The 24,228-nt window shown below is 46.3% G+C and overlaps 1 protein-coding gene across 2 annotated transcripts in view; it reads left to right on the forward strand.

Moving 5' to 3' along the window:
* The window catches only part of VAMP4 (vesicle associated membrane protein 4), a 39,109-nt gene that overhangs the window by 12,771 nt on the left and 2,110 nt on the right, over nucleotides 1-24,228 (forward strand). For both annotated transcript variants that reach the window (XM_039486284.1, XM_039486283.1), the window contains exons 5-7: nucleotides 13,058-13,158; nucleotides 16,245-16,324; nucleotides 20,358-20,409. In XM_039486284.1, coding sequence (XP_039342218.1) covers nucleotides 13,058-13,158; nucleotides 16,245-16,324; nucleotides 20,358-20,409 — 233 coding nt within the window. The remainder of the gene's footprint in view (nucleotides 1-13,057; nucleotides 13,159-16,244; nucleotides 16,325-20,357; nucleotides 20,410-24,228) is intronic.

Raw genomic sequence — 24,228 nt, forward strand, 5'->3', positions numbered from 1 at the left:
CTTCAGGTATGTTAGCAACAAGAAGAAAGTCAAGGAAAGTGTGGGCCCCTTGCTGAATGAGGGAGGGAACCTAGTGACAGAGGATGTGGAGAAAGCTAGTGTACTCAATGCTTTTTTTGCCTCTGTCTTCACAGACAAGGTCAGCTCCCAGACAGCTGCACTCTGCAGCACGGTATGGGGAGGAGGTGACCAGCTCTCTGTGGAGAAAGAAGTAGTTCAGGATTATTTAGAAAAGCTGGATGAGCACAAGTCCATGGGGCCGGATGCACTGCATCCGAGGGTGCTAAAGGAATTGGCCGATGAGATTGCAGAGCAATTGGCCATTATCTTTGAAAAATCATGGCGATCGGGGGAGGTCCCAGATGACTGGAAAAAAGCTAATGTAGTGCCCATCTTTTAAAAAAGGGAAGAAGGAAGATCCAGGGAACTACAGGCCAGTCAGTCTCACCTCAGTCCCTGGAAAAATCATGGAACAGGTCCTCAAGGAATCAATTCTGAACCACTTAAAGGAGGGGAAAGTGATCAGGAACAGTCAGCATGGATTCACCAAGGGCAAGTTATGCCTGACTAACCTAATTGCCTTCTATGATGAGATAACCGGTTCTGTGGATGAGGGGAAAGCAGTGGATGTGCTATTTCTGGACTTTAGCAAAGCTTTTGATACAGTCCCCCACAGTATTCTTGCCAGCAAGTTAAAGAAGTATGGGCTGGATGAATGGACGGTAAGGTGGATAGAAAACTGGCTAGATGGTCGGGCTCAACGGGTAGTGATCAATGGTTCCATGTCTAGTTGGCAGCCGGTATCAAGTGGAGTGCCCCAAGGGTCGGTGCTGGGGCCGGTTTTGTTCAATATCTTCATTAACGATCTGGAGGATGGTGTGGACTGCACCCTTAGCAAGTTGGCAGATGACACTAAACTGGGAGGAGTGGTTGATACGCTGGAGGGTAGGGATAGGATACAGAGGGACCTAGACAAATTAGAGGATTGGGCCAAAAGAAATATGACGAGGTTCAACAAGGACAAGTGCAGAGTCCTGCATTTAGGACGGAAGAATCCCATGCACTGCTATAGATTAGGGACTGAATGGCTGGGCAGCAGTTCTGCAGAAAGGGACCTAGGGGTTACAGTGGATGAAAAGCTGAATATGAGTCAACAGTGTGCCCTTGTTGCCAAGAAGGCTAATGGCATTTTGGGTTGTATAAGTAGGGGCATTTCCAGCAGATCGAGGGATGTGATCATTCCCCTCTATTCAGCACTGGTGAGGCCTCATTTGGAGTACTGTGTCCAGTTTTGGGCCCCACACTACAAGAAGGATGTGGATAAATTGGAGAGAGTCCAGCGGAGGGCAACAAAAATGATTAGGGGGCTGGAGCACATGACTTATGAGGAGAGGCTGAGGGAACTGGGATTGTTTAGCCTGCAGAAGAGAAGAATGAGGGGGGATTTGATAGCTGCTTTCAACTACCTGAAAGGGGGTTCCAAAGAGGATGGATCTAGACTGTTCTCAGTGGTAGAAGATGACAGAACAAGGAGTAATGGTCTCAAGTTGCAGAGGGGGAGGTTTAGGTTGGACATTAGGAAAAACTTTTTCACTAGTAGGGTGGTGAAGCACTGGAATGGGTTACCTAGGGAGGTGGTGGAATCTCCTTCCTTAGAGGTTTTTAAGGTCAGGCTTGACAAAGCCCTGGCTGGGATGATTTAGTTGGGTTTGGTCCTGCTTTGAGCAGGGGGTTGGACTAGATGCCCTCCTGAGGTCCCTTCCAACCCTGAGATTCTATGATTCTATGAAATCATTGGCTTCTCACTGTTGTTCAGTGAGTTGGTGAATCTGACTGATGCTAGTAGGTGGGTGTCCACTTCGCATTTGCCTCTAACAGGTGATTTTGGCAGAAAGGTGAAGGTGGAATGGGCTGCATAGCCTAAGCTATGCTCTTGCCCCTAGTGCTCTGGATTAAAGGTCACTGGCACAGGATTGGTTTTAAATTGGGTTTGTGCCCTTTTGCCGATATTTATGATGTACTTGTGAAGGAGGCCTGGAAGGTATTTTGAACCTCAGAAATATCAGGAATGTCTAGTTTCCTTAGTTTTGCGTGGAGGACTTGGAGTGACTACTGTGAGCTCTTAATGCCTGAGCCGAAGGAGCAAGGTTGAGTCATTGGCATTAAAAAAAACTTCTGAGCAGTCTGACTAAAAATCCCTTCCTCTCTCCATTGCTTAGCTCTCACTCTAGAAAGAAAGTCTTACAGCCTAGACCAGGGGTCGGCAACCTATGGCACGCGAGCCAATTTTTAATGGCACGCTGGAGCCTGCCGGGACTCCAGCATGCCATTAAAAATCCTGCCCAGCCCAGCCCGCTCTCCTCTGCCCTCTGCTCCCCCCGCGGGGGCAGGGAGCAGAAGCATAGCCGTGCACACGGGGTGGGCAAATGGCCCCACTCTCCCGGCACGGCAAGCTGCGGGGTCCGTGCTCCCGGGCCAGAGTGCCGGGCCGAGCGCAGCAAGCTGTCACCCCTCCTCCGCCTTCTCCCCTCCCCTGGAGCCCTGCTGCCGCGTGCAGCGCTCTGGGGATTGGGGCTGTGTGCTCCCACGGGGCAGCGTATCTGGCTCTCATGGTAAGGGGCCCAGGGCTGAGGGAATTGGATAAGGGATGGGGGCAGTCAGGGGACAGGGAGCAGGGTGGGTTGGATGTGGGGGTGGGATCCCGGGGGGTGGTGGCTAGGGGCGGGGGTCTCTGGAGGGTGCAGTCAGGGAGCAGGGGCGATTGGATGGGTCATGGTAGTCCTGGGGTTTGTGAGGGGGCAGGGGGTGGATAGGGGTCAGGGCAGTCAGGGGACCGGGAGCAAGGAGGGTCCTGGGGGGGCCAGTTAGGGTTGGGGGTCTCTGTAGGGGGTGGTCAGAGGACAAGGAGCTGTGGGGGTTGTATGAGTTGGGAGTTCTGGTGGTTCTGTCAGCAGGCAGGGGTGTGGAGAGGTATTGGGGCAGGCAGGGAGTGGCGGGGGTTGGATGGATCGGGAGTTCTGGGGGTTCTGTCAGTGGGCGGGGAGTGGTTGGATGGGGCATGGGAGTCCCGGGGGTCTGGCTGGGGACAGGGGTGTGGATAAGGGTTGGGGCAGTCAGGGGACAGGTAGAGGGTAGGGTCCAGTCCGGGGACAAGGAACAGGGAGGCTTAGATAGGGGGTGGAGTCGTTGGGGGCAGGAGTCCCAGGAGGGGGTAGTCGGGACAACGAGCAGTGGGGTTGGGCGTTCTTAGGGGGGCAGTCACCCAGCCCTCTCCTGACCCCACCACATCCTCAGCCCTGAGCCCCGCACACCCCCCAGGTCCCTGCCATGAGCCCTGTACCTCCCTCATACACACCCAGCCCTCTGCTTGACTCCTTCATCCCTCCTCCCCCCCACAACCCTAGCCCTGACTCTGGCACCCCCACCCATACCCAGCCCCCCCGCCGCCCTGACACCTACACCCCCCCCACACATACCCATTCCCCAGCCCTGACTCCAGCCCTCTGCCCCCAGCCCTCTGGGTCCTGGCCACCGGCCCCACACAGCCCGCTGCCGGTCTGGGGTTCTGGCTGACGGACCCTTGCCAGCTGGGGTCCTGGCCGCAGGCCTCGCTCATCCCGCTGCCGGCCTAGGTGACCAGAACCCCAGACCAGCAGCGGGCTGAGCGGGCCAGCAGTGTAAGATCAACATTTTAATTTCATTTTAAATGAAGCTTCTTAAGCATTTTGAAAACCTTGTTTATTTTACAATACAACACTAGTTTAGTTATATAATATATAGACTTGTAGAGAGAGACCTTCTAAAAAACATTAAAATGTATTACCGGCACGCAAAACCTTAAATTAGAGTGAATAAATGAAGACTTGGCACACCGCTTCTGAAAGGTTGCCAACCCCTGCTCTAGACTAGAGTTTATGCTCCTGCTTTAACTTGAGTTATTTGTTCACTAATTTAACTCTAGTTAACAACACGATTATGAAAACTAGGCTAGACACTGCACAGCCATTTGTTTCAAGAAATAAATGTGATTTTACCCTAGGGCCTTGGTCCTCATGATGTTGTCATTGTGCTAACTCTCCAATCATAAGAACGTCTTCTAGCTAGAGAAGGGATGAATGTCTAATGTAACCAGGGCTTGAGTCATGCTGAAATGTTGCAGAATGCTGTTACAGCATCTGTTTGGGTGTTTTAATACTTCCAGTACTATCACTTAGAAGCGATAGTGCTGGAACGCACTTTTGATTTTTCTTTTTTTAGGAGTCAGTCACTGATTGTAGCAAATGAGCAGAATTGAACAAACCCCAAACTTTTCATGTTGCCTTTCTACATCAACAGAACCTAAAAAGGGCATAACCCTAATGCTGTGTTCCCTTTTGCAAGTCACCTTTTCAGGTGCACTGATGAATGGGTGGGGAAGCATGTACCACTGCCCATGTACCATACCTGGTCTGCAGAAATGGCAGTGGAATCCAGGGCTCTGAGATTGGCACGTCTCACCAGTATTAAACATTAAAACAGGTTTACACGGGGGGAAATGTCAATCAGTTGTCTCAGGTAGGTATTGGATCCTATGCACCAGATGTTTGCAGGTACCTACTGCCGCTTGATGGTAGACAATCTGGAAGCATATGTGTTTAAGCCTTCCAACCATTTGGGGGGCAGGAGGGTTATTAATATTACTTAGAATTTTGTTTACTGGAATAATCCAAGGCTAAGCCCATGCGATACTTGAGCTGAGTGGGATTTTAAAAAGCACCTAAGGGAGTTAGGAGCAGAAGTCCCATTTAAGGCAGAGATGTGATCCTAAATCCCTTAGGTACTTTAGAAAACCTCTCCCAATGTGCTACATTTATCTCCACTGACTAAAAATGTTGTCTCATACTTGTGGTTATTTCACCTTTCACAGTACCTCACTACAATTCACTTACACAAGTTGACATTAAGCACATTTCTTAGTTATGCTAATGAGCTGGGCCCAGTGGATTCTGCAGCTCTGGAGATTGCTTCCAAATTGTGCTCCAGAATGAAGGCTTTCATTGAAACGATGACTGGTTCTAGCCTTTTGAAGCTGACCTTAAAAATTTAAATCAAACAGAAACCAGAGTAGCGTTGTCTTTCTGAATATGCAAAGTATGAAACAGTTGCTCCTAGAGTGCATCTGCAGTAGGAACGTTAGCACCCATATTACAGCCACAGCAGAACTCTACCAGTGTTTGACTACTACTGTAAAGAGGACTCAGTCATTTTTCAGTGGATCATGAAAAAATTGTTCAAGGCAAGTTTTTATGACGTGGGGTAAAATCACCTGAGTCCTTCTGTTTGCAATGTTGTAGCCATGTTGCTCCCAGGGTATTAGAGAGAGACCAGGTCGGGGAGAAAGAACAGGAGTACTTGTGGCACCTTAGAGCATAAGCTTTCGTGGGCTACAGCCCACTTCATTGGATGTATGCAGTGGAAAATGCAGTAGGAAGATATATATATATATATATATATATATACACCGAGAACATGAAACAATGGGTGTTAACCATACACACTCTAACGAGAGTGATCAGTTAAGGTGAGCTATTACCAGCAGGAGAGAAAAAAACTATTTGTAGTGGTAATCAAAATGGTCCATTTGCAGCAGTTGACAAGAAGGTGTGAGGAACAGTGTGTGTGTATGGGGGGGAATAAACATGGGGAAATAGTTTTACTTTGTGTAATGACCCATCCACTCCCAGTCTTTACTCAAGCCTAATTTAATGGTGTCCGTTTTTCAAATTAATTCCAATTCAGCAGTCTCTCGTTGGACTCTGTTTTTGAAGGGTTTTTTTGTTGTAATATTGTGACTTTTAGGTCTGTAATTGAGTGACCAGGGAGATTGTTAACATTCAAAAACCAGTCTGAGAACACTTCAATCTCCCTTTAAAGCGCCGCCCGAGCCCCACTGCCGGGATTACCACGCTATATGTGAACACGTGTTATATCGGGTTGCGTAATATCGGGGTAGAGGTGTATTACCTCTCCCACCTTGACTCTTTGATTCCTTTCTGTTATTGCTACCAACTATGCAAAAGCACCATTGCTGTAATATGGGTGCTAACCTTTCTAGTGTCAGCAGGCCTAAAGAGAGGTGCAAATTGCCTCACTGATTGCAGTTGTGTTGACTCTGAAACCTGAGAATGGCCATTCAGTGATCAACATGAAGTGTTTCACTACTGATCATTTTTTCAGAAGCATGCAGCAAATGTTTCTCCTGCAACCCCAAATGGCTATACATCCCCCCTGCCTCCTCGTGCTCTAAGGTTCCAACTGCCCCTTTCTTAGCTCTAGGAATCCTCCAGTCATATTCCTTCCACCTCCAACGACTTCTGCAGTGTAGTTTTGCGTTGTCAATAGGAAAATGTGAGACATATTGGAAATGTTGGGGGCTGTGCGGAATAACATAATGTCAAAATGCATAAAAGGCATCAGCTTTGCTGATTGTATAACTCAGTTTCATATTCATTCCCTGCCTTCCAGGTGGCTGCATCAGAGGTCTAATGTGCCACAGAGTACATGGAACCTCAATGATAACATCCAGGTGTACAACACATCACTGAGAATGGGAGGGGACGTGGAGCCAATACTGCCTGCTAGAAAACTGACTATTCCCCAAAACAGGCATGGAGAGGACGCCCAGGTCACGTTGATAGCATGGTGTCTTTCGTCACTCGTCTCTGCCACTTGAAGAATGTGGCACCTTTCTTTAGCCTGGCAGTATGAATTGCACCTAATATTAGTCAGTTCATAGCCCAGTGGATCTAAAAGGGAAAGATAGGTTCCTTTCCTTCAGAACTTGGTAGATCATTAAGGCAGACTCTAAATCGAATTAAGCTGAGAGTGATCTCATTGCTGGTGTTCTGGTTTGTGTGATGTTCTGTCCTTCTTAAAACCAGCATCTTTGTAGTCATCAGTCTAAAGTGGGGCCATGGGAGACATGTGTATGCTTTTGTTTTACTCACTTTCCTGGCAAGAATGAATTCAGTTTTTTCCACTTGGAAACCTGGCAGGATACAGACCCAGGAGCAAAATTATTGAAAAGCCAGTAGTTCTCTCCCTGTAAATACATTACTTACTTGGCAGGGGAGTGGACTCTGATAAAATGAAAAATGTTTTGTTTTCAATATTGCTTGAATTTCCAACCTCAAGCAGATAGAACTAGTTGAAAATGGTAAATTTGCTCCAAAACTGCACTGTGAGTAGACCTTTGTGATCTTTAACTTCCGTACTAGAGGCCTCTTTGGCTGACAGTGAGAAAGGTTGGTCTTGTGGTTAAGGGACTGGAGTGGAGTTCAAGATCTGGGTTTAATTCTGGGGTCAGTCGCAGAATCTCTGAGTGACCTTGGGTTAGTCACTTAGGGTAGGTGTACCCTGCAAATTAATGTAGGCATAATTGGGCTAGCTTTAATCTAGCTAGTACAGGTAATAATAGTAATGAAGATGTGGTGGCATGGGCTTTAGCACAGGTGAGGAACCAGAGAAGGTAACCATGGTCCCTGGCGGGTGTGTCATCTGGTTCCCAGCCGGTGCCACCATGTTGCCTTCAGCGGTTCCCTGTGCTAGCTAGATTAAAGCTAGCATGGGTATGTCTCCCTGGGCTACAATCACCCCTTGGCTTGTGGCATAGACAGCCTCTTAATCTGTTTCCTTTTCCTGTCTGTAAAATGGGGATAAATAATCCTTCTTTTCTACTGCACTTTGTCTTGCCTGTATAGATTGTTCCTTGGGGTAGGGGCTCTCTCTGATCGTGCATGTGTACCGTGCTTAGCACAATGGAGGCTTGATGACGTAACTATAACACAAATAAATAATGATCTGGAGCACCCAATGCATAGCTTTTATCTGTAATCAGAGGACATTGGGATGCTGAGGTATGAAGTGTCCAACTTTTAGTCCTCTGGAGCTGCATAGCCATGTAATACAGACCTTTTTCAGAGGTCGACGTGTATGACTGATGCTTTGAGTCTTGTACGTAGCATGGATTTCCTTGAACACCTTCCCTCACGTTGGATCCTCTCCTTTCTGACTCAAATGTAACATAGTTTGCATCCCTTATACACTCCTGCTGGTGGTTTTAACCAAGAGAATTTGGTTACAGACCTGTCATTGGGAGGACTTTTCATTACTTCAAAGCCAATGAATAATTTTAAGAACATCCACACATTGCAAAGCAAAGTAAATGTGTCTCAAACGTTAGCCTTGAGTCTGCTCGCCCTCTGCATGTGAAACCATGAGAGTTTGGTAAACAGAGGGCTAGTGGGATCAGCCCCTTCATTTTTAATTTTCCAGTGATTGTTTTTCTTCTCTCATCACCCATCCTATGCTTGGAAGCAGTAATTGCCTGTGAGTCACCCAAGTTTGTCCAGGGCTTATAGTGACACCAGAAGTCCTACTGCCTACGCTTTGTGACATGACTCCTTTTTGTTTAGGTGCTGGTTGTGAATCACTGTTTTAATTATATGGGTATTTGGGTGTGTGCATCCAGTGTAAAACGAGTGCATCTGCCAGCCCCTGGGTAGTCTCAGCACATCATGATAAAGGAAGAAAATTAATTCACTAGAAGTGCTTCTGATGTGTTTAGTAGATCCGGTATTTGAAGATGGTCTGTTTGGAATAGCTGGCACTTCTTCTACTGCCATGTTTCGTTTAGGAATGTGAAGTTTAAAAAAAAAAAAGAAGTCTGTTAAGATTGCCTTGGTCATGATTCACATATTGTTTTCTTTAAGAGGCAGCTGATGAAACACTGGGTGAGTATACAGGCTTGTTTCATCAAAATAGGGAATGGTTGACAATAGATTTAGCAGCTCTTCCTGCCCTTCTGTAGCAGAAGATTTCAAGCAGCTGTGGGGAGTCAAGCTTCTACCTGTAGCAGAACAATTCATGCTGGATTTATGATATTCTGCAGGAAAGGGCTAGTTTATTTTTTGTGCAACGGTAGAATAATACTTTGTGGCCTGCTTTCGTCCATATAAAAATACAGCCTCTCCAGTTCAGTGTTCAGCCAACAGTTTGCTTCAGAGGGTTTTGCTGATGATGGGAACTACAAAAGTGTGGCTGCAGTAGTTTGCAAAGCCTGGCATGAAATGCCAAGACAGATGCGTAGCCCTCTCTATTTAATTAGCGACCACCCGTGGCTATGCTGCTGTGTTTCCAGTTTTTTATTAATAGAAGTTTGAAAAGCCAAGTGCTGCTATTCTGATTTTTACTGGATTCCCTCTTTTCTAGTTTGGAGCAATGAGCACGTGTAGGGGGAGATTTTCAAAGGCACAAAAGGCAGTTAGCTGCCCAGTTCCTATTGAGAGCCCCCAGAAGTGTGGCACCCAAGGGACATTTGTGCCTTTGAAGATCAGCCCTACAATTGTTGTGTGCTGGGTTGGCTTTTGCTATTCATCTCGAAATGTTTGGAACTTCCGATTTAATAGTTGCAGTTGCATGCCTTTCGCATCTGGAGCAGTTTTGATGGCAGCTTCTCTACCTGTATGCTGTATATTTTAAATCCCTTTCAGATTGTAAGACTGCTTGAGCTGCACACCCCCAAAGCTCTTTCTTCATTTATTCTGAACCCTGATTTTTTTCAAATCTGCAGTTTATTATAATAGGAGTTCTCATATGTGCCCCATGCATAACTATCCACATAATCTCTTCTGCTATTGATGAGAGGAACTTATGGTCTCAGGAGACAGAAAAATTAGGTGAGTGTGAACTAGTGGCAGAGTGGGCTAACAGAGAGACCACTGAACTGGGATTTGGGAGACCTGAATTCTATTTTTGGCTCTGCTACTGGTCTTCTGGGTGACCATGGGTATGTCACTTCACCTTTCAGTGCCTCAGTTTCCCCATCTGCAAAGTGGGGATGATAATACCCCTTTTGTAAAATGTTTTTGAGCTCTACTGATGGAAAGCACTGCATATGTGCTAGCTAGGTGGTATCATTATTATTAGGCCTATTCCTGGATTTGTGACTTGAGGCAAGTCACTTTTCTGAGTTTCTCCATCTGTGAAATGGGGAGGGATAATACTCTCCTATCCCACGGCCGTGTTTCAGGGATGAAATCATTGGTGGTAGGTGTTTTGAGATCCTCAGATTGTAGTTGCTAAGGAAGCGTGAATTATTAGCTATTGGAAATGTTCTTTAATATATCTTTTGCCATAGGGAAAGCATTGGATCTTTTCCATTAGTACATGACATGTATATCCAAGAATATGTGGGAATGGCTAGAGTTTTTTTTTCTCCTTCTCATGTTTACATCAGCTTTTCAAACTATGCAGATTCAGTATACGCAAGGCATTTAATGTATTTTCAATCCATGCATTTTATGAGTCGAAGAAACTGAACAAAATAATCTTACCAGAGTAAAGCCTAGAACCTACTTGCATTGAAGAAAACAGTTGTTTTGTCCAATGCTTAGCTTTTATTGCCTCAGAGACAACTGTTCTTGCCATTGTCCCATGAAGCCAGTACATTTCATAGGACTTCTTCACACATCGCACAGTCAACCTGTGGAACTCCTTGTCTGAGGAGGTTGTGAAGGCTAGGTCTGTAACAGGGTTTAAAAGAGAACTAGATAAATTCATGGAGGTCAAGTCCATTAATGGCTGTTAGCCAGGATGGGTAAGGAATGGTGTCCCTAGCCTCTGTTTGTCAGAGGGTGGAGATGGATGGCAGGAGAGAGATCACTTGATCATTACCCGTTAGGTTCACTCCCTCTGGGGCACCTGGCATTGGCCACTGTCAGTAGACAGGATACTGGTCTGGATGGACCTTTGGTCTGACCCAGTATGGCCGTTCTTATTATATTGCAGGGGCCCTAAGCTGTTTCTGATTCCCATCTCCAGTAAAGACAAATGTGCATTATTTCCAAAATGTATTCAAGTACTTTTGTTATATGTGGCTTTTGAATGTTATTTTATGGCATTGTCCATTAGGCTACTGCAAATTCAGAAGTTTAGGGATTTGAACCTGGTTACTGTGCAGCAAAATAACTACCTGTATCATTGGCTAACCTCTGTTATGGAATTCAGAAGCTGGGATATGATAGTTCATCTTAATTTACTTTACCTGTTCCTTTGGAATTTATTTGAACACATTTTGGGCAAATGCAACTGATTCTTCAAATACAGTTGCAGACTTCCTTGGGGAAACACCCTCCTGATGCTTTCATCCCCAGGCTATTTAACAACCCTGTGTTGAGGTTTAGCACTCCTGAAAGGACATAATGACTGGTGTATAAAACAAAAGAAACCTACTACTCTGCAACAAAAGAGCCTCCATTCCAAGCTCTCAGCATCTTTGACAAGATCTTTAAAAGGCCACACTTAACTAACAGATGTCCTCAGTCCCTGCCAAATCATAGCACCCCAACAATAGCAAAGATAGAAGAGATTTAATTAATTCTCCCAACATTGTTTGTTTGAAAAAGTGACTCTGGTATTGAGAGTGCTTTCAGATCTTCCATTTGATTGCTCTCCTTTTTGATAGGAAGACACTCAACTCACACTGACTTTCAGTGAGCCGGGTACATAGTTCTGTAAACCCCTTTTTAAAAATCCCAATCTAAGAGACTGAGCCACTTCTGTACCCCTCTTCAGTGTGGAGTGAGTCCTGAAGGAGGGCTTGGCTACACTTGCAGATGTGCAGCGCTGGGAGTTACAGCTGTGTTCGTACAGCAGTGTAGGGAAAGCGCTGGTGTGTGGCCACACTCACAGCTACCAGCGCTGCAGTGTGGCCACATTTGCAGCATTTACAGCACTGTTGGGAGTGGTGCATTATGGGCAGCTATCCCAGCATTCAAGTGGCAGCAATGTGCTTTTCAAAAAAGGGGGGGTGGGGTGGAGTGTGACAGGGAGTGGGGGAGAGAGAGAGAGTCGATTTTTGGAGCCGACACTGTGTGTCAGCTCCCTGCCTTGAAAATCTGAACATTTCCTCGACCCCTCATTCACTCTTAACTGCAAATTAGCCAGCAGACCAGATAAGCAGCTGCTCCAACAGACTCCCTTCCCCAACCCCCGTTTCTCTCCTCAAGCAAACACTAGGCTGTAGACATTCATCCCCCTGCCTGCCTCATTCACAGCAAGGTAGTAGGTTATCTCAATTGATTGTTCACAGTCAGTTACAGATTGATCACAGCAAACAGGAGCTGTGTTTGTTTTTTAGATAAGCAGCTCCCGGAGCCCCGAGTTCACAACAAAACAAAGAGAGGCATCATAACAAAAGAGAGAGTAATTTAGTTAAAAGCATTCTGGGATATCTCCTAATACCCTGGAGGCTAATAACAGCGCTGGTGTGTGGCCACACTTGACGAGCAGCGCTGCATCACCAGCGCTGCACTCGTTATACCCCAAGCAGACCAGGTGTACAGCCAGCGCTGCAGCCAGGGAGTTGCAGCGCTGGATGTGCCTTGCAGGTGTGGACAGTTACTAAGTTGCAGCGCTGTAAAGCCTCCACCAGCGCTGCAACTCTCCAGTGTAACCAAGCCCGGAGACCTGGAGGCTAATGCAGGGAAACCAGAGCTAGGTTCTAGCTCAAACTCTTGACGTTGAGAGATCTGAAGCTGGATTAAAAAAGTCAAACAGCACAATATGGCAGGAATTGCAAGAGCAACAAAATGCTATTAAAGCTCCTTCCTTTTCCTCTAAGAATAAAGTGCTAATATCCTTAGCCAGGAAAAATCACCCTTGAGTTCATGGACCAAGACTATTCCTCATCTATAACATATTGCTCCAACTTTCCAGGCAGTTGGCCTGAGCATGGGGTGAGGATGAGAAAGTGTGGCAGAATAAATGGCGCTATGGAGAGAACCCACCTATCTCCTGGAATAGCATCACACGCAGGGTTAATCTTGCCCACCACAGACTTTCTCAAACGTCACAATGACCTTTCCGCTATTGGGCCTGTCTGTCTATCATTGGTGAACTGCTGCTCATTCTTTCAATGCAAACAGCTTTCACTGAAGCACTGGTATTGGAATATAGAGTCCATAACACCTGCTACTGGTAGGCCTGTGTGATTTCTAATGGCTTTATTTTCCTCTAGTGTCCAGAACCAGGTGGATGAAGTCATTGACGTCATGCAGGAGAACATCACCAAGGTGATTGAAAGGGGAGAGAGACTGGATGACTTACAGGATAAATCAGGTGGGAATACTTAATAATATTCTAGAACTCTCTTCCTGCCTCCCCTCCCTCATGTTGAGACCTGGAGAACAGCATGCTCCTCTAGGCAGCTTTAAAACACCACTGTGAATAACCTTAGTGAAGGGATTGAAAGTCCTCTTCTTTCCCCTGGTGATTGTGGTTATTTTGCTGCATACCTCATCCCTCTCTGCCGGGCAGTGATGTTTGATTCCATTTCATGACAACAGATTCTGGAAATCAGAGTGAGACGATGATCTGCTAAAGCACATTTTCTTATGGGCCCAGGGCATGATTGTTTCCTACAATATCCTAATCTGGATAAACCTCTATTTGAAGTGTCTCCATGGATACACCACTTCCATTGGGAGGCTGTTTCCAGCCTGAGACTGCTGATCTTACTGTCTGTCTGTTGGGAAGCCAAGTGTCCCCTTTTCCACTTTCATCCCTGTACTTCCTTGAGCCTCCTTAAACATTTTCTTTCCCTTGGTGCTTATAATTTGCCGTGTATCATTTTCCTCCCCCGACTTCGTCTCTCTACAGCCCAGGAATAGTTCTCTAAATATTCCTCGTCCATCGCTCCTTCCATCCCCTTACGTGCGGTAGTTGCTCTTCATGTTCCCTCCACTTGTTACTCCTGAGGGAATTCTGCACCAAAAAATAAAAAATTCTGTGCACAATGTTTTAAAATTCTGCAAATCTTATTTGTCAAATAAATGTGGAAGCTCCAGCCTGGCACTGGGGAGCACAGGCCACTGGCTGCACAGAGGTGGAAGATCACTCTGCAGCTCCCCCTGGGACCTGGGCTCAGCAGTGAGGCTGCACCTGACCCTGAAAAAGCACAAGGACTGGGCCTGCCCCAGAAATACCCCAGGGCCCGGCCCATCTGTGCCAGGTGTGGGCAGGCAGGCTCAGCAAGGCAGGATCCTAGTGTGGATGGGCTTAGTGTGGGGGGATCCAGGTGTAGGGTGAGAGTTCTGTGTGGGGCAGTCTGGGTGCGGGCAGCTCAATGGAGGATCTGGGTGTTGGGGGGGGATCTGGAGGTTTGTTGCGGGGTTCTGGGTACAATGGTAATGGGATTCTGCAAGGGGGTCCAGGTGAAGGTGGTTGGGGCTCAGCAGGGGTGTGTGTGTATGTGAGAGAGAGTGCGAGTGCTCAGCAGGGGGGTCTGGCTGTGGGGAGTTCCGTTGGGGGGGGATCCAGATGCTGAGGGAGTGGGGCTCAGTGGGGTGGGGATCCAGGTGCGGCTGGTTGGGGCTCGGTGGAGTGGGGGTGCGGGTGACTCATCAGGGTGGTCCAGGTTCAGGGGGAGTGGGGCTCAGCAGGTGGGGTTCTGGGGGGGCTGAGGCTTGGCAGGAGGATCTGGGTATGAGGGGGTCTGGATAGAGGGGGTTGGGGGAGCAATTCCCCATACAGTGATCCCTCCCCCTGTAGCTGAGGAGTGATGGGTGCTGGAAGCGGGGAGGAGGGGAGGCAAGGGAGTTTGCAGAGCTTCCTGCAGCCTGGGGAGAAATCGGGGTGGGTCCGACCCAGCCCTGGATGCCGTGCAGGGAAAGAGGAAGTCCTGTCCTCCCTCCCCTCCCCCCACCCCAGCCAGGACTAGCAGCTGAGCCTGACAGAGGGTAGGAGCCACCAGCTAGGCCTTCCCCAGTCCTGCCCCCACCCCACAGTGATTTACCTCTCTGCCGGCTGTCCTGGGCACCGAAACCTGGGGAGGGTCACATGACCGCTCTTGTGTCTTCCCTTTGCTTACCCGTGAGAGAGTCATTTTTCTGTTGGGGAACAAAGAAATCTGCGGGGGACATGAATTCTGCACATGCACAGTGGTGCAGAATTCTCCCAGGAGTAAAGACTTAGCAGCCTGCTGGTATTCAGCCTGTGTGCCGTGCTCCGTATGCAATCTCCCCAGAGCCCTATATAAAACGCTGTTATCAACTTGGGTCATGACTTGGGACCAGTTTTACTAAGATACTTAGGTGCCTAAAGATGCAGCTAGGTGCCTAAATACCTTTGTAAATCTGCCCTTGATACCCCTGCATTGACTGTCGTTGCCCTTAAATTGGAACTGCAAATTCTTGTTTACCAGCTCTCTGCCCCTACCCTGGGAAGGCAGGAGTCTTGAAAGAGATCCTCCCTCCCCCGAATAGCTGCATTCCAGATTAGCATTCCCCCAATATATTGCCATTGCATTTTGCCAGCTTAAACTTCATTTTATTTGCTGTCCAGATGTTTAACCTCTGTAGGTCCCTTTGTATAATTTTTCTTACCTCGCTGATGTTTGCAATACCTCCTCAGTTAGCATCATTCCCAGCTAGGGGTAAGTCCCCATCATGTCATGGCTGTTCTCTTCACATACCTTCTAGATTTCTATACCCCTCATCTGTTGCTGGCCTGAGCTGGTCACTTGCAGCAGCACTTTGCTTTTTTTTGTAAGTCCTATTGGATATTTCAACTTAAATTTAATTCTCCCTCTTTCAGCCTATTTTGTTTTTAACCTGAAGGGTCCACTTATAAAAGACTTGACTTTATATGTTATAATGTATGTGGGACCCTTACAAGTTACTGTGGAACCTCAGTCATTCTTGTTCTGCTATTCTGCAGAGCTGAAAATTCTCATTACCGAAAATGCTTGGCAATTTCACCTTGTGTTTCAGGAGAAAGGCTTAATTGCAGAACACTACAATCAAGTTTTGTAATGCTGATTTTCATGATTTTTATAGTTTCTAGTATACTTATGGTGTTGCCACAATTAAACTACTCTTAGGCAAACTGACAAAGACCATTTTTTTTCTTGTCTGTTCACTTACAATTTGTAAAATACATTCACCATTTATAGTCGTTAGTTTGTCTTGGCAAAGTTCTACTGTGTTGCTAGTGAAATTCAGCATGTTGATGAAACACAGCATGCTGAATTTCAATATAATTCTGCAGAAGTACTTGGCGATTGTGTATATTCCCTGGTTGCCTAGTTTATGGTTTAAGAATAAGTGAATTTACAGAACCGGAGGCCTTTTTTCTGGTGTGCTTGTGCTTTTAGATGTGCCCGTGCTGCTATGCCTTTAATTCTTTTCTCTCTCCATGTGATGCAGAAAGTTTATCAGACAATGCAACAGCGTTCAGCAACCGATCCAAACAGCTTCGAAGACAGATGTGGTGGCGAGGGTGCAAGGTGAGTAAATGGAGAGGGGAAGGAGTGGATTTCTTAATGTACATTCTTAAAACTTGGTCCTACTAAGAGTAACGTGGGCAGGTTGCCAGAATCTGAGATTTCTATCTAGCTTGTATGAAAATGGGGCATATTGCAGCCACTCTTATCTTGAATCCAGAGCTGAGGCCAGCAGAGACCATGAGTACCAGCATGCATTGCTTTGTCTACTTCAAGCAGCCTTTGCTTGGTGAAGATGGGAGTATCGTGTGTTTGGGGAAGATAATCTTTGCAGGCCTCAGCTCTGTATTGAAGGCCGTGCTTCCGCTATCCCTGGATTAATGGATTGTACTTACGCCTGTTAAGGCAACAGTAGCTGTGAGTGAGTTACAGAAGTGGGTACATCTTTAGGAGAGAGACAACTGGAGGATAGAAATCCAAGCCGTTAGTAACAGCAACTCTTTATTCACAGGGGTATTATGTGGTCTACAAGAGTATTTTACAAAGGGCTTTAAAATCATCAGAGGAAAGGTGCTATGGAAGGGCAAAGTGGTGGTGCTAAGTAACAGGGGGGGGGGGGGGGGATAGCTCAGTGGTTTGAGCATTGGCCTTGCTAAACCCAGGATTGTGAGTTCAATCCTTGAGGGGGCCACTTAGGGATCTGGGGCAAAATCAGTACTTGGTCCTGCTAGTGAAGGCAGGGGCTGGACTTGATGACCTTTCAGGGTCCCTTCCAGCTCTATGAGATAGGTATATCTCAAATTATATATTTTTTTTATATTTTAACAGCAATGCAAGGAGCAAACCCTTAGACATTGTTACCAGAAAATAACTATTTGAGCTCAATGCCACTTTGTTCTGTAGTTGCTTTTCTAGATTTTCTTTGTACATCCTTAATCAAGATATCAAAATGCTGAGATTATTTTAAATTGAGGCAAGCTGAAATTTTGTACAAGACATTAACTGAACAATTAAAAATTAGGTCTCTCAAGCGATTAAAAATTAATCACGATTAATCGCACAATTAAAAAATACTTGCGATTAGTCATGCTATTAATCAGGCTGTTAATAGAATACCATTTATTTAAATATTTTTGGATGTTTTCTACATTTTCAAATATATTGATTTCAATTACAGCACAGAATACAAAGTGTACAGTGCTCACTTTTTATTTATTTTTTACTACAAATATTTGCTCTGTAAAAAAACAAAGGAAATAGTATTTTTCAATTCACCTCATACAAGTACTGTAATGCAATCTCTTTATCATGAAAGTTGAACTTACAAATGTAGAATTATGTACCAAAAAACCCACCTGCATTCAAAAATAAAACAATGTCAAACTTAAGAGCCTACAAGTCTGCTTAGTCCTACTTCAGCCAATCGCTCAAACAAGTTTGTTTACAATTTGCAGAAGATAATCCTGTGATTAATCGTGATTGATATTTTTAGCTAACTGCAACAATTGACAGCCCTATTAAAAATTAACACATCAGTGTAGATCCTCTGTTCTTAATGCATCTGTAACATTCAGCTTGCACTGTACTCTAACACTACAGGCAGGGTGAATCTGCAAAAAATTCACTCCTGGACGTTTGCGCATGTTCTCCCAATGAATTCATTTTCCCTTTGTTCATGTCCCCTTTTAATTGATTTTCCAGGAATATTTTAGAATGCAAGTTTGCTAGCTGGAGTGTTCACTGAGACAGGAATTTTAAGAGATCTTAGCAAAATATCTGTGGAAAGCAAGCTTCTAACTCACAGTATTCACACTGGAAATCTGCTTCTAAGATCTATGCTGATTCAGTCAAGGAATAAACAAATACACCGTATGAGTAAGGCTATGTTTTAGGCATGGGCATTTTTAGTAAAAATCATGGACAGGTTACGGGCAGTAAACAAAAATTCATGGCCCTGTGACCAGTCCACACCTTGTACTATAAACCCCTGACTAACTCTTGGGGTGGGAGGGGCAGCCTGGGGGATGCCGTGGGTGCTCTGTGGGGAGGAAGGGGGCAGCCTAGGACCCCTGCGGGTACTGGGGGTGGGGTGTTGGTGGGGCTGGCAGTTCCCGTCTAGGCAGAGGCGCAGCCAGACGTCTCTACATACTGCTTCTGCCCCAAGTGCCAGCTCTGCAGCTCCCATTGGCTGGGAACCCCCCGACATCTAGCGCGTCCGAACTGTCTGCACCCAGATTACCCCACACAGAACCCCCTTCACTTGGACTCCCTCACACTAAGTCCCTCCACACTTGACTGAACCTGCCTACTCACGCCTGATGTGCCCGGTGTAGCTGCTAGCCCTGGTGAGTTGCTTTACCCGCTACTCCTGAGAGCATTCTGCACCAAAAAAAATCAACACAATTCTGCACACAATATTTTAAAATTCTGCATCCTTCTCCCTCTCCCCCCTGCCCCCAGCATGGACCCCTGGGGCAGGCCTGGCCTGTGTGCTGTGTCAGGGTCGGGTGCAGCCTCACCGCTGAGTCCATGTCCTCAGTGGAGGGGGCTGCAGGGTGATCTCCCATCTCTGTGCAGCCGGTGAGCTATGTCCCATGCTGGAGCCTCCATATTATTTATTGACAAATGAAATATGCCGAATTTTGCAGAATTTTAAAATATTGTGTGCAGAATTTTTATCCTTGCCTTGGGCAAGTTCTCACACTCTGTTCCTTGCAATTGGGATTTACAACAGGTCTGGAGAGCGCCATAATCCTGAAGCCGGCACACATGCCTTTCTTTTCAAATGTAGGAGTTAGTTTACTGCAGGGTCTGGGGCTGCTTTGCCTCCTGGGGACCCTTCAGACTTTGGGTGTTCCTGGAGTGTGCTGTTCTAAGGGAACAAACATTTGATAATAGAGGGATCTTCAATGTAGCAGACAAAGGTCTAAAAAGGGCAATGGCTGGAGGTTAAAACTAGGCAAATTCAGACTGGAAATAAGGTGCATATTTTTAATAGTGAGAGTAATTAACCATTGGAACAACTTACCAAGGAGAGTGGTGGATTCTCCATCACTGGCAAATTTTAAAATCTAGATTGGATGCTGGTTCAAACAGGAATTAATTCAGGGAAGCCTTATGGCCTCTGGTTATGCTGGATGATCTGTTATACCAGACGATCACAATGGCTCCTTCTGGCCTTAGAATCTATAAACTGTGAACTAGCGGCTTAGTGTTCATCTGCAGTGTGGAAGAGATTCCAATGCAGTGCAGAGTGCTCGGACACAGTTTAAAATGTGTAATTAATAATACAGCCTTGGACCATGAGTGTTTATCTTTCTGAGCTGGCTGCACTTCCAGCTGAAAACAGTCATGTCTATTCTAGTAGCACATGGCGGTGTTGTGTTGAGGATTTTCTAGTCCAGTTTCCATCTATGTGTAGCATTAATGTCAATTGTGCCCCCACACATGGCTGTAATTCAGTTGACCATCAATGCCACTCTACAACTCCTACCCAGTCACCGTCTCTGCTCTTTGAGATGGATAGTGGTGCAGTGCTCTGTACTTTCCGTCTGCAGAAAGCTTTGCTCCGAAGATGGTTCAGGATGACAGAGCAGAGGGAGAGCATTTAACCCAGGCCAGAACTTTCAACCCTTTGCAAATCAGGACACTGTTACTTGGGAGAGTCTTACTTTAGGTACCTAGGCTTGAAAAAATTTGGCCCCGGCATTTGAGGTATCAGGGAACATTTTTCTAGTGCTGATAGATGTTGTATATGATCACATCTGTACACACTCTTGTGTTGATATATTGGGGTGTTTTTTTTTTCCAGATCAGGTATGCAGCTTACCTCAAACTCCCCTCTGTCTTTCTGCTTTCTAAACCAAGAGACACCAGAGACCTGGTATAGGAATTGGTGTCAGCTAAAGTGATTTGTTTGAAATAAACTCCCTTCCATCGGATCTATGGAGTGGCGTCAACAGTATTCTGGGATAGGGGAACAGATACCTTGTCCTGGATCTAAACGGGGAGGTGACTCATTTAATTTAGAACAAGCCAAACATGCGGTCTCATGTCAGGAAGGTAATTCCTCCCTCTCTTTGCACTCTTCTTGCAGATGAAGGCCCTTGTTGCTTTGGTTGCTGTCATCCTGTTGCTAGTGATCATTAGTAAGTATTGACAACCCTTCCCTGCATGGTTGGTGGGGTTTTTTTTTACATTGAAACATTTTGTTTGCTGTAAATAATGTTAAAATTGACACTTAGAACTTCCTTGCCATCCCCGTGTGACCTGATCAGTAGCATTTGAGCAGAAATTGCCAGTGACCCCAAGTCTTGTTCCTTAGGGATGTTCAGTTACATGCAGCCAGTATTTTAACCAAGGGCTCCCCTTGCCTGTGCTGAACCCCTGCCATGCTGGGATTACAGGCATGTGTGTGGGAAATTGCTTCTCGTTTAAACAAAGACCTTCTAATAACCATTACCAAGGCAGGAGATGGAGTTGCACTTTCTCAACAAAAGAGATACCCTATTCCTGGAAACTCAGCGTGTAGCACCGTGATCAGCTTGCAAAGTCTGAAGGGAGATGGACTGAAGACCCAAAGGGTCTGAGGTACCTTCTCTCAGAAAATGTTTGAAAATACCTGTAATCTATGGCAATTTGTCTATTCTGAGACACAGTTCCCTTCAAAAGGGGCTTGTATAATAATCTCTGGTAGGCAGTGTGGGCCAGTGGCTTGAGTATACGCTTGAGACTCAGAGCTGGGTTCTATTCCAAGCCTTGCCACCGGCCTTGCTGTGTGACCTTGGGCAAGTCACTTCCCTCTCCGTGCCTTTGTTTCCCCTCCCACTCTTAGCCTGGCCTGTCTATTTAGAGTGTAAACTCCCTGTCCTGTGTGTTTTCTATAGCACCTAGTGCAATGGGAGCTCTAGACACTACAGTGACATAAACAATAACCAGAGAGAGTGCTGCTCTGAGGCAGAGAAGTCATTCCACCCTTCCGTTGAGATGGATGGCCAAGTTTTAACAAGGGACCCCAGGAGGCCAGCACAACACAAGGCCCTTCCTGTGCTGCTGATCTCGGGAGAAAATTCTCCCATCCATGTAGGAGCAGTGGTACAGGTGTAGCTTTATGCAAGATATCCTTAGGGACTATCTCATCCTGCTGGAATGCAGTCAGGAAGTGAAAGAGTTAGAGCCAACAGCTGGAATGGTAGCGACTGGAGTGACGTTGATGGACAATCCCATCAGGTTTGGTTTGGGGAGTTGGAAATGGATTCAGTTTGCATCCTGCACAAATGCTACAGGGACAAGACCCCCTGCCATTTTCATCCATTTGAACAAGGAAATATATTTTTACTTGCGGTCCCTTGGTCGACTAAGGAAATCTGGTTCTTCTGCAAGTACTGTCTGTGTGGGTACTACACTTGAGGTGCACATGCACCTCCCTAGTCCTGGATCAGAGGTTTTCTGTTAGCAGTGTCCGTTTGGCCCACACATGCACTCTATACAACTTCGTGCTGCATGCCAAAGGTATATAGGGCTGTGCGGGGGCCCCACTCTGGCTGCCTTGGCCTGACAGAGAGCCCTAGCATATCACCTCATGCACGTTTCAGCCTGTTTTGAAGTTGTTTAGTTAATGTTGTGTTTCTAGTTAGGGTTAGTTGTGAGTACCGAATTAGTTAGATAGCTGTGAGAGGTTTCAGTTTTTCCTCTCCCATTTTTTCTGGGGAATTTATTTGGCCTGGCTGTGGGTGTGCCTGGCTCACCAGGTTTCAAACGCTGCCTCTCTAAATGTATCTGTTGCTTAGGAGAATCTCATACCTCCCAAAGGTGTAACTGTCACCTGGCTCTAAAATCTAAAGCTCAGAAGAAGGGGAACCAAACTGAAGCTGTTACTGGTGGAGTGCTCCCTTTGACTCACTTCCAAGTCAGGTCTGGAGACATCTGCCCCGTACATCTGTCTCCAGACAGATCCAGTGCCCCTTTGACTTCAGCTAATGGCTCGCCTAAGAGGGGGGACTCAGGGAAGGCTCTGAAGAGGAAGGAGCTTGGTCTCCCACCAAACAGCCAGCTCCCAAGAAGTCCTGATCTTGTGCTAGGTCTACAGTGTCGGAAGTCTTGACTCTTGACTCAGTACCATGGAGGTGAAAGATTCCTCCTGTGGTACCAGTGGAGCAGGGACATCCCAGATCACTTCAGAGAAACATGGCTCCAGCAAGGCCCCAGTATCGTCTGCCTCCAGATTGGCACTGTCTATTTCAAACTTACTAGCGGTGCCTTCCCGTTTGGCCCAGTTGGTACTGACAAAATCAAAGTGCACATCTTCAGCCCCCTGTGCCTATGTGCTACAAACCTACAGTACCGCCCAAGCCAACTGCTGCATCAGCACTGGCCCGCTCAGTACCGCAGGAATTCCATTACTTCAGCGACATGTCAGTGTTAGACGAACCAGAGTCCCTGCTGCTTATGGGTTCCAAAGGACTCTCAGTACCAAGATGCCAGTCTCTGGATGATGAGTGCTTCTTGATACCGCAGGATTCTCTACCCTTTTCTACTGGGCCCACTGGAGGACGTTGCAGAGGATGAAGGAGACATTCAGTCTTCTCCTTATCAATGCAGGAGTCCCCATTACTGGAACCCATACTTTGACAAAGCCCCTTGCCCATGTCTGGGGTGGTGGGATCAGTCCTGGGTACCAACCCTTCTCCCATATGGGCCTCCCCACTGGCCATACAGGGATCCTTGGGCAGTGTATCAGCAGCAATTTGCCAAACCTCTGGTTCCACCACACCAGAAAACCTAGAGTCCCACAGCCTCCTCCACCAAACCCCCAGCACAAGGAGGCCTTTGATGACAAGAGGCTAGGGCGAACAAAAAGACTACCACTCAGGCCCCTATTTTCTTCGTCTTTGTCTCCAGTTGAGGCAGACGTGCCTCCACCATCGATGACTGACACTGTTAGTCGATTCCAGAACCTTGTGAAGAGGGTGGTGGACATCCTCTAGATACCTCTCAAGGAAGTTACACTTGCATCACAAGCTCCTGGACATTCTGCAGTTGGCAACACTCACTTGGGTTGCACTACCTATTAGTGAAGCATTCCTGGATCCAGCAAATGTGTGGCAAACTCCTTCCACCATACTGCCAACTTGTAAGGGGGCGGTTAAAAAATAAAATGTTTCCCGAAGGACTGGGAATTTTTGTTTTCCAACCCCCACCTAATTCCCTGGTGGAGGATGCTTGTAAACAAGCATGTCTCTTAGATGGTTCATGGGATTAGAATTCACCTGCTGAACAGGAATACACATAATACTAATTATAAGAACATAAGAATGGCCATACTGGATCAGACCAATGGTCCATCTAGCTCTGTATCCTGTTTTCTGACAGTGACCAGTGCCAGGTGCTTCCCTCTGAACAGGGCAATTTATTGAGTGATCAATTTCCTGTCATCCAGTCTCAGCTTCTGGCAGGTGGAGGTTTAGGGACACCCAGAACATGAGGTTGCGTCCCTGACCATCTTGGCTAATAATCACTGATGACCTATTCTCCAGGAACTTACCTAATCTTTTTGAATCCAGTTATACTTTTGGCCTTCACAACATCCCCTGGCAGTGAATTCCAGAGGTTGACTGTGCATTGTGTGAAGAAGTACTTCCTTTTGTTTGTTTTAAACCTGCTGCCTATTAATTTCATTGGGTTATGTGAAGGGGTTAAATAACACTTCCTTATTCATTTTCTCCACACCATTCATGATTTTGTAGACTTCTATGATATCCCGAGTTGTCTCTTTTCTAAGATGAACAGTTCCAGTCTTTTTAATCTCTCCTTGTATGGAAGCTGTTCCACACCCCAAATCATTTTTGTTGCCCTTCTCTGTACTTTTTCAATTCTAATGTATCTGCCATGGATTTCTATAGTGGCATTATGATATTTTCTCTCTTACTATCTCTCTCTTTCCCAATTGTTTCTAACATTCTGTTAGC

This window comes from Mauremys reevesii, linkage group 8 (genome assembly GCF_016161935.1).
Source record: "Mauremys reevesii isolate NIE-2019 linkage group 8, ASM1616193v1, whole genome shotgun sequence".
Classification (NCBI taxonomy): Eukaryota; Metazoa; Chordata; order Testudines; family Geoemydidae; genus Mauremys; species Mauremys reevesii.